Source organism: Notothenia coriiceps, unplaced genomic scaffold (assembly GCF_000735185.1).
Source record: "Notothenia coriiceps isolate Sejong01 unplaced genomic scaffold, NC01 NC01_scaffold00012274, whole genome shotgun sequence".
NCBI classification, from domain to species: Eukaryota; Metazoa; Chordata; class Actinopteri; order Perciformes; family Nototheniidae; genus Notothenia; species Notothenia coriiceps.
Window position 1 is genome coordinate 10,652 of NW_011344975.1, and position 11,243 is coordinate 21,894.

Here is an 11,243-nt window from a genome sequence, read left to right on the forward strand (position 1 = left end):
GAGCATAGAGAGAGAGAGCTGCAGGGCTCGGCGTCGCCTCCTGTCCTCACAACTCTTATCAATCCTGGGACCGGACAATTGTTATTTGTTGTTCCTACTCGGAACCAAGTTTTGCTTCCCAAGTCTGCCACGGTGCTACACTTCCCGCCCCTCCCGCCCCGCCCCCGTCTAACTGTACAGAAAGCGGCGAGATGCATTTCCTTAGGAATCGACAAGCAGAACCGAAACTAAAATTTCTAAACGAACAATGGCGGACACGTACAATTTGCGAATGAGTTCTGCCTTTTGTAAACTGAATTTATCAATAATTTGTCGATAAATCAGGGCGAAAAACGTCACTTGTCCGCCGGACAAGTCAATTGAAAGATCTACTTGTCCGATATTGTAAATAACGCGTCCCGGACGGTGGGACGTGTACTTTTTCGTACACTGGACTGTGTGCGTGATGGGGCTGCATAGTTAAATGGGGAGCTGACATTGCAATATAAGAACACAAAGGTGCTCTAGGAGGAGATGCAGGTGATAAGGTGGGCGGGTGTTACATTGCTTGATTATTGGCTAATGGTTACACGAGCTAAAAAATTGTTATGACATCATAAAGTGACGAAGATCTGATCAGCTCATTTTCAGACAGGTTTTTATATAAATGGATTAGGACAAAAAGTGAGCAAATCTTTTTTCAGAATCTCTTTACACAGAGGGGACACATGTTCATGTATAAAAGACATAAGTGACCTTTAATTTAAAACTCATTAGTTTTGTAGATATGAAGGGTGATGACATGGCAAAAAAGGACAAGGAATGCTGAATAGCCGATGATCAGAGCCACAAGGCGAGTAATCTTTGGAGGTAATGCCAGTGTCAGGGAGAGGCTCCTCCCACAAAGAGCAGCCATCTTTGACCCGGCTAGTTGAATCAGCCAGGCAGACGAACGCCCGTGGAACCGTTAAAAAAATATATTCAGTTAATTCTGAGACATTAGCAGGCCTTTCTATACTGTAGGTATTCGGAGACACTCCATTAGTCATAACAATGTTGTAGTGATTGATTGACAATAGATTGCGCAGCCCCATTGTGTGATTGATTGGTGTATGAGGTCACTCCCCACTTGAAATTGATCTTTGCAGAATGCATCGTTGTCACAGAAATGCGGTATACTGGCTTTGCTCTCTCGCATGTCTCTGTGCGAAACTGTTATGACGAGTGTTTCAGGAATGTAAATTGAGTTCTACTTTGTGCAGAAAACACCCATCTATAAAGCTTTTGAGCCATTTTATTTGGGAACAAAACATCGTATAGAGCCAGATTTCAGACATTCTGTTCCTCAAGATAACACATTCTTCCTATTTTGGGCATTAGAATATGGGGTTGCTCAATGGACATGCACTCGTGAACAATGCCCTCTGTAAACCCGAGTGTCGGCTCGCTTGGTCCTCTGAGCCAAATGTGGCTGTTCACTGGCTAAAACACATTTAAAGAGCAACTTTATTTAAGTTGAATGTTTTTCAGAATAAGCCAGATATAGTGCCTTATCTATCAAATCTTTTCAAAACCCCATTTTTCTATCAAGGAAGCTCACTTTTCGTTTCCTGCCAGTATTGAAAATGTAAATTTAAAATCATTGATATTCCAAAACCAAACTATGAATCATGCAATGGTAAAGAAAAAGTCATACAGGCGAAAAGCTTCACTTATTTAATTATATTATATATATTCTTTTAGCAAAAGTGGTAAAAATATCACAAATTCCAGCCTCTCAAATTTGAATGTTATTATGTTTTATTTGTCTTCAATGAAAGTAAACTAGATATTTTTTAGTTGTGTACTAAAAATAAGTCTCTCTGGAATTGGGAACATGTGACGGACATTTTTCACAATTTTCTGACATCAAGACTAAGCAATTAATGAATCTGTTATTCAGGAAGGTTAATCAATAATACAAATACAGTCACTGTCATAATCATAATGAAAGACCGTGTGTTTCTAAATGATATAAGTGTCCATACTATGACTTTACTTGTGCGTTCATCATAACCCTACAAAAACAAATGTATCTTGCCTTTCTGGGCCCACTTTTGTTTTCACACACACACACACACACACACACACACACACACACACACACACACACACACACACACACACACACACACACACACCTGTTTTACCATGTTTCATGTCAACATTAACCACAGTTCTCCTTTTTACACATTTCTGTACCCCCTTCATGATCCCCAACCTCTCAGAGGAGTGTATTTCCCGCCAGTGACCCCTGGCCTCTTCCTCTGGTTCAGGAAATGGCTAACATGCCGCAGTAAGCAGATGGGAGTGTGGGTTTGCCAGATTGCCAACTCGCCACACCCCCCATCTCCAGCCTTCAGCTTTAGGAGGTGGGGTCTTTTCCCACATGGCTCTGATCCTATCAGAAGCCTCAATGCTCTATTAATGAAATACATACTCTTCATAAATAGCTTTACATAAATACCCTGCGAAAGTATAAACTTTGTTTTACTATCGATGCTGTATAGCACATATTGGCATCTTTTCCAAACAAATATAAGACCACCTTTTTTGGAAAACATTTTGAATGTGTTCAATCTTCAATGTTGTACCCAATGATCGTCACCTTACCAGGCTTAAAGGGGACCTATCATGCAAAATGCAATTTTTTGTGTCTTTTATACATAAATATGTGTCCCCGGTGTGTCGGGGAACTCACAAAGTGTCAGAAAACAAACCCTCGCTCTTTTCCTCCGTACCCAAATCTGGGGTACAACGGAGCTGAATCAGCAGTTCTCTAACAGGCCTGCAACAGAGGGATATCAGGGATGTCTAAAATGCATGATCTGTTTGGTATTTTGAGCAAAACGCATAATGTTTTTTAGATATTTTTATATATCCGAGACCCATAATATATGCCTAAAAATAGCATAATAGGAGACCTTTAACACATACTATGTGACAGTGTTAATTTTGGCAGCTGTTTTTGATTTAGTCTTAGCCTTAGTCTTTAGACGAAAATGGTTCTTAGTTTTAGTCACATTTTAGTCATTCCTATCCTTCGTAGTTTTAGTCTAGTTTTAGTCGACGAAAACTCAAAACGTTTTAGTCGATGAAAAATTTAATTTTAGTCAACTTTTAGTCAAAATGTTTTCTCTCTTTAAGCTAATTCAGTTAAGAAAATACAGTTATCTGAAATTGGAATTAATGTGACAGCATCAAGTGTTGAAATTCGTAAAGCAACATTTCATTCTCTTAACACTTTACTTTTCAAAGTGCGCATAATTTACATAAATTAACCATATATTTTCGATTACAAGGAGTAGAAATATGATTCAGACATCCGCGGAATCATTCCGCGGATGTCTGAATCATATTTCTACTCCTTGTAATCGAAAATATATGGTTAATTTATGTAAATTATGCGCACTTTGAAAAGTAAAGTGTTAAGANTTACAGAGCCCCTCCTCCAACACACACGAACGCGCACATGACCAATGAGGGCACGAGATAAGTTTGTGCACAGATGGAAGGCTGACAGGCAGGTAAGGCCATCCAGTTATTTTTGCCGGGCCGGCTAAAATGATTGGTCCTGCTTTTTACAGTACTACGGCTTCCACAGATGACATTTTTTTATGGATTTTTTGTCAAAGCACTTAAGATATTCATTGCTATCGGGGTGTTAAGATCATTCCATGGAATATATCAAAAAGTGTATCTCGAGCCGGTTTCTCAAATGTACCTACCCCCGCTTTAATTCGAAATTAATTAAAAATGTACAAATTAGCTAAGCTGTGACACTTTATTGTGAGGAAATTCCTCATGTGAATAAAGCTCAGGGTTCACACGAACCGTATTTGCAGGCACCTCCTTTTTCTGTTCATTGTGCGAAAGTAAAAGAAGAAAAAACTCCCAGATGATTAACTAACAAACACTGATGTTCAGGCAAGTATGCAAAACTATTAAAAACAATCCCTCTATGTCCCGCTCCCCACACACTTCATTAGGTGGTTACAGCAACAACAAAAATAAAGATTAGCACTCTTAATTCCACAGACAACAGCCGAGGAGGGGGAAATATTCTTGGGTCAAATACAGATTCGCTTTCCAGGACATAGTAAATCCAGAGCTGCAAGACTTCCCAAACTTCTTCCTGCCAGGGAACTTATTGGATATATTTCATATTAATGTTGGACAGACTTCAGCTGTTAAAATCAATAAAGACAAAAATAAATCTGTGTGGAGATTCAACAGCTCTGGCTCATCCCTATCGAATAACTTGATCTGATTGATGTAAGTTGAGTCTTTGCCAAAGCATTCTTCCTCTGTTCCCCTTGTTCCTGCTGTTCTGTGAACCGACCACCCCATTTCACCTCACTTCTTCCACTTATGAATATATGCTTACAAAGACCTTTCCTGCCTTTCATAACAGAAAATCGTGAATATTTAAACATATTACGACTCATAAAGTACAATAACTCATGGTTGAAATGTATGTGTGCCTGGAAGAAATGCATCTTGAAGGTAGCTGAACCTTTGCTCGCAGTCTAAGACTAAACAAAACAAAGCATTTGTATACAACCAAAATATTTCTGTCCCTGTTTCCAAGCATGGAGCACACAACTTGGTCTCTGAGAGAACAAAACAGAGACCTCTTCCGCAGGTTAAACCACTTCTAATCAATGTGTGCAGTAATTCAATGTTTGAATATGCTGTAGGTGGGTATGTCTGCCATACAGGCCTCCAGGGCTTATGATGGGCAGGTTGTGATGCATCGAGTCCACTTGTCAATTACTGCCAATGCATTTAAAAATGGATTGCGAAATGAAAAGTAAACAACTGACTGTAGCAGTGCCTGTGCCATTGGTTTGATAACAATTGTATTAGCGAGGTAAAACCAAATGTTTCTCACGTAGCAGTGTTAATTTCGTCAACGAAAACTATGACGAAAAATGTTCATCAACGACCTTTTTTACATGACTAAAACGAGACGATGACGAGCTAAAAATAGATTCTTGGTAACGAAAACTATGACGAAAAATGTTCGTCAACGACCTTTTTTACATGACTAAGACGAGACGGTGACGAGCTAAAAATAGATTCTTGGTAACGAAAACTATGACGAAATGTATATTTAGTTTTCGTTGACGAGACGAGATAATGACGAGCTAAAAATAGATTCTTGGTAACGAAACTATGACGAAATGTATATTTTAGTTTTCGTTGACGAGACGAGATGGGACTAAGGTTGTAATGGTGGACTATCGGACATTCAAATGCAGCATATTTTCCCCAAGTGTCCATCTTGTCTGTCAAAATGTATCTTATGTTTCTAACTTGCAATATCGTTATTGCCGCTCTCTTCACTCCAGAAGAGCGATCTCCCTGTGTCTCTCTGTGTGCGGGGGGCGGGGCCTAACAGACATGCTGCAGCGGACACAGAGATCTGAGGGGACGGAGCGTTCAGAGTATAGAGACACATTTTGACTAAAATGTAATATTTCATCGACTAAAAGTTGACTAACACGTTTTAAAGTTTTCGTCGACTAAAACTAGACTAAAACTACGAAGGATAGGAATGACTAAAATGTGATTAAAACTAATAACCATTTTCGTCTAGAGACTAAGACTAAATCAAAAACAGCTGCCAAAATTAACACTGAAAGTGTCCTTGTGCCAAAGAAGAGTTGGTGTATGACTTTTTTTCGGAAAAAACTAAAGGATCTTATAGTTCGAGGGTGGACAATAGGGTACATTTTCCTAGTTTTACTAAAATTATTGTGAGCTTTATAGNTACCTGCCTGTCAGCCTTCCATCTGTGCACAAACTTATCTCGTGCCCTCATTGGTCATGTGCGCGTTCGTGTGTGTTGGAGGAGGGGCTCTGTAAGGTAGTGGCAGATTTTTTCCGGCTGTGTATTTTCAAATTCTAGCGCACTCGAGCTGGTTTCTCCAAAATTACCTACCCCACCTTTAAGTGTCATTACATCATCTGGAACTACTTTTAACTACTTTCTTATACAATTTGACATAACATTCAGGGCTATATTTATCCTGCTGGGCCCTTTTTTAAACTTGGAAATCTTTTTATTGCTATAAGCATCCCGGCGTAATATTTTTGTTCTCATGTAGTGACATTATTTCATCACTTGCCAACACATTTAAAACTTTATTAAATACTCAAACCAAGTCTAAAATCATAACTGATGCGACCACTGCAATTTTTTTTTTTAATTCTTAGGAAGTTTACTTGATAGTATATACACAAATATGTTTTCTTTCACAGAAAGCACTTATTCAATTGCATCATCCTAATAAAACATTGACTATTACAAAACTTAAATTGTATCCAATGCTGCACCATATTACAGGACCATCTGTCACTATCATTCAAATAAAAAAGTGCTGCTCTGTTCCCTGACAAACAGAATCCAACTAAAAAAATGAATTGCAGTATATCCCAATGTACCATTTGCTAGCTTTGTGTTGATGGAACAGCCAATTCCTTATGTTTAACAGTTTCACATATTCGCACAAACTTCACACACAGAGTATACTGTGGCCTTCAGTAACAACAACAACTACCTACAGAAGACGGGGAGTCGGTCAGTTCAGTCTGGAGTTATATTGTATAACGTAGATGCCGTACTTCCATCTGTTTTCAGGTCCATTTATGATTCAGCGCTGACAGTTCACTCTCTCGTCAGCCCACCCCCATACGTATAAATGTGCTTTTTCATAGCAGTATTGTAACAATAACCTTAGCACCTGCAATGTTATTTCGGAGGAAAATGTTTCCCAACACTGTTTTTGGTACAGTGAGGAAATAATATTTTGTTCCATCTGTTTCTCTTATCTCAGAAAGACAGTCATTGTCTCTTCAGCTATTTCAGTTTTGTTCTGCTCCAAGGTGCTTTGCACAACACATCTTTTCCTCACAGTGACCTGTTAATCTTGCAACCACATTGTGTGAAGGGAAAAGCATGACATTTCATTTTGAATACTGTGTTCTGCTTTCAGAGGGGATTGAAGAGCTCACACTGCTGAGCACCAAATTGCAACATATCTGTAATATTTTGGAAGTGTTTGTAAATATCTCGTAATCAAGAATGATCTTTAAAAAATGGGTCTTGTCGAAGTGAGCAACAGCACAGCTTTTATCAGAAAAACCAATTAATTCAAAGTAACTCCATTCAGATGTTTTGTTTGATTGCTCAGAACATGTTGTCCTTACTAGTGGAATATTCTTTTTAATCCGTAAGTCAGTATCCACTTTTTGTCAAATAAACCTAATGGAGAAGACGATTGAAAGTATGTTGGCACAAAAAAATGAGTTATTTCACCCGCTTGTCATCTAATAATGTTAAATGGCTTGAACATGAGATCATAATCAACATATGCAACAACAAGCACATGCCTAGACACATCAGCATCTGTTGAGTGAGAAACAGTGAACATGCCAAGCTGCTAACCTCAGGTACTGCATCCTGATCACAGTGTGAGATAGTGACTAGAGACTGAATCGCTGGACACTTAAAGATCCACAACCCACACACGCTGTAATTTAATCTCACTGCAACAATTTCCCAACTTCTATGATTTGACTTGCTGTCAAATACATATACATTTTGATGTGTTTAGTGGGGAAACCCCACAGCTCGCTGGTGATACACAGCGTAATATAAAGCTTTGCATCAGTGGTGGCTTTGAGGCTGCAATTATGTGTGTGTGTGATTGTGCATTTGAAAGTTGAACTGTGTGTTTACTTTTGTAGCTGTCTGGCTCTCAGTCAGTGGTGAAGCACATCTTGGGGACTTCCTCTGTTCTCCAACCACGACTAGACTGATCTTAGCCCAATATGCACATACACATACGCATGCACACTCATGGTTCTTTAAATCAGCTAATCAGCCTCATTACACAGTCTGACAGTCTGCACTGCAAACATGGTGTGCATTATTCTTACCAAGAAGTGGTTGGAAGAGATGCAACATGTAAGATTCACTTTTTTTCTCTGCACTATTAGTTATATGTATTTGTTAATGCTTTGCAACATTTCTTGAGTGTCGTAGGTTATGATTTAATTGAGTTTCCATCCTGCCTACCCTGCATTAAGCCCTCCTGCTACTGCACTCAAGCATGCACCATGGCTCAATGGACCATTGGAAATCCTACTCATGTTGCCAGGATTGTCTTTTTGACAATTTGTCTTTCTCTTCCCCTCTCAGATACATTGGAAAGGCAGACTCAATCACCATCAGCGTATGGAATCACAAGAAGATCCACAAAAAGCAGGGTGCAGGTTTCCTCGGCTGTGTCCGCCTCCTGTCCAACGCAATCAACAGACTCAAAGACACTGGCTGTAAGTACCTGTTTGTGTGTGCCGTTGTCTGCTCTCTTCATGCTCCCTCTGCATGCTCGCCGTGGCCTTTACCCTCCGGCTTGGCTTGTAAGTGAAGGTTAATGGGGAGGATCCACAGGCTACATCTAATGAATAAATGAATAACTATCCAGTGTTGGGAGCTCCATGTTCACATCTTATCACACATCTTAGCACAAAGATGCTGTATGTATGCTCAGTAAGACACATGGTATGGACCACACCTGGTGTCTCCAATAACACACACAACTTGACTTTTTCTGTGCCTTTTTTTTTTTAAATGGCTGCAAACGTTTGATTGTTAGCCAGCCTGCTATGACATGTACCTCTTTAACAGTGCTCATATCCCATCCCCAGCTTGCAGTCGGCAGCTGTTCTTGTGCCAAACATTAATTGCCATGAGATTTATAGGCACTATACATCAACAGCTCCTTTAGGCTACACATAACAGAAATGCTGTAGACATGAGGCACCTCAACCTAAATCAATAGCAACCATTCATTTTTACAGCAAGCAATCTTTCTGCCAAGGAAACGTATAGCTTTTATTCTTGGAAACCTAGTCCTGCTCATATACTTATTGGCACTGTTTTGCCAAAGGTGCAGAAAGAAGAGGAAAGGTGCTGTTTGGGGATCACTTTGATAATCCTGTGTGACCCGGTTTAATGTGGATAACACACAACATCTGCCTGGCCTCACAGACTGCAGCTCTTTGATTTCCAACTGATTTATACTCTTATTTACTCTCTGCAGTCCACATGGCCGCATGCTTGTTAGCCCTGTCTGGCTTGTTGGCAGTACCAGTCTGTTGATACTGACACATACACACTTAACTGTAGTACAAACTGTCAAATTAACATTCCTTCCACACATTCTCCTCCTTTCCTTCAATCCATCTTCCTGTCTCAAACTAAAAGTTCAGACATGTAACAGAACCACCACTCTGAAGTAAATGTTCCCCTTTTTTTTTGGTATAAATCCGGCCTTTTCCTTATTTCCATCCATTCATTCTACACAGTAACGCATTACGGACACACCAGAAGTTGTCTGTCTGAATATAATTAACTTCTTTTTTAGAACCAAAGTGATTAGTTGACCTAAATGCGACTATTATGCCAACTCCAAAAAGCTACATACTTTTCATTATATTACCAAATATGTCCCAGGAACCTTTACTTGTTTAAAAGTGAAATTCTTGACATACAGTTCACTCTTCTAGCCACTAAAGAACATGAGGGACCTTGACATGCCATACTTTAACCCCACTGAGGGCCAAAGAACCTGCCCTAACATTTAGCCACAGCTTCCAGAAACAGACAGGAGAGGCTCCAGTTAGGCTCCAGACCAGCCACTTACTGTACAGCCAACATGGCAGAAATTATACTTTCTTGTAGCCACAGGAAGTGGACAGGGAGACAAATCATAATCTTGGACAAGACACCAGAGCTCACAATATCCCTTGTCCTTGTCTTGTAGCCGTAGACACATGAACTGTGCCCAGTCTGTGGTCTGAACAAGATGTACACAGACAAACATTACTGGAATTGTTGTATTGATTCCTAGAAGTCCTTCACTCCACACACACACACACGCGCGCGCGCGCACGCACGCACGCCACACACACATTTTGTTGCATTCTAAATGTAGATTTGTCATAGTGGTCTCGATTACTAGAAGTCTGTCTGGCTTTTAACTGAACTCTACATCCTGTAGCATCGCAGACACAATGGCTTTGTCCTCTGTCCCACTTCTGAACCCACAGACTCACACACACACGCACACACACACACACACACACACCAAAGTCTTTCAAAATGACTAGCCTGCCATGTTAGTCTGCCTCACTTAGATGTGTGTGTCTTATTTGTAGTGGATGTTACAGCTAACTGAGGAACAATAATTCCCTGAGGTCCAATTTGTATTGTTAAGATAACAGTCTTATTATCGGCCCTGATAAATAACTGAGGTTTCTGTTGCTTCTGTTTACATTCCTCCTGATGCAAATATTGAAACTGCTCTTTAGGAATTCACTACTGTTTTTGTTTTATCTTGTTTTCTTGTGTGGCAGGAGGAACTAAAACTGCTTCATGTTTCGCAGAATGACAGTAAACAGTCCTTGAATCTTTGAATATATTTGCTGGATTTATGATTGTGATGCTTATAAAGACTTGTTTACATATGCATACAAACAAACAGAGATATAAGCTAAATGACTACATACTAAAACACACTCTACATCCACATATTAAAACTGATTTATGTTGTTTGTTCATTGAAGCAAAATGTGGCTCTGAGGTATTGCATGGTGCAGTGAGGCCTTGTGGTTAAAGGTCTGTAAATCTTCTGTCTCTGTGTTTCCCTCTTCTCTTATTTAAGAGGAAATTCTGCTAACTATTCCAGCCATGTAAGGCTTAGACCATCCTTGTTTAGTCTAGACATGTATCCGGAACACACACACACACACACACACACACACACACACACACACACTCTCTCTCTCTCTCCTGGAAACCAGCTATAGTGTTGTTTAGATCTGCAGAAACTATACATACAGGCAAACCAAGCAATTACAATACATGTCTAGTATGTCTCTGATTATAGCTAGACATGTATTGTAATTGCTTGGTTTGCCTGTATGTATAGTTTCTGCAGATCTAAACAACACTATAGCTGGTTTCCAGGAGNTTGTAATTGCTTGGTTTGCCTGTATGTATAGACTCTGCAGATCTAAACAACACTATAGCTGGTTTCCAGAAGAGAGAGAGAGAGAGAGAGAGAGAGAGAGAGAGTGTATATGTGTGTGTGTGTGTGTGTGTGTGTGTGTGTGTGTGTGTGTGTGTGTGTGTGTGTGAGAGAGAGAGAGAG

General features: G+C 39.8%; 1 protein-coding gene across 1 annotated transcript in view; it reads left to right on the top strand.

The window, feature by feature from the left end:
* Nucleotides 1-8,227: 8,227 nt before the first annotated feature.
* smurf2 (SMAD specific E3 ubiquitin protein ligase 2) overlaps nucleotides 8,228-11,243 on the top strand; it is a gene marked incomplete at its 5' end in the record, with an annotated part of 35,683 nt that continues 32,667 nt past the window's right edge. The window contains one exon of the mRNA XM_010773272.1: nucleotides 8,228-8,361. Coding sequence (XP_010771574.1) covers nucleotides 8,228-8,361 — 134 coding nt within the window. The remainder of the gene's footprint in view (nucleotides 8,362-11,243) is intronic.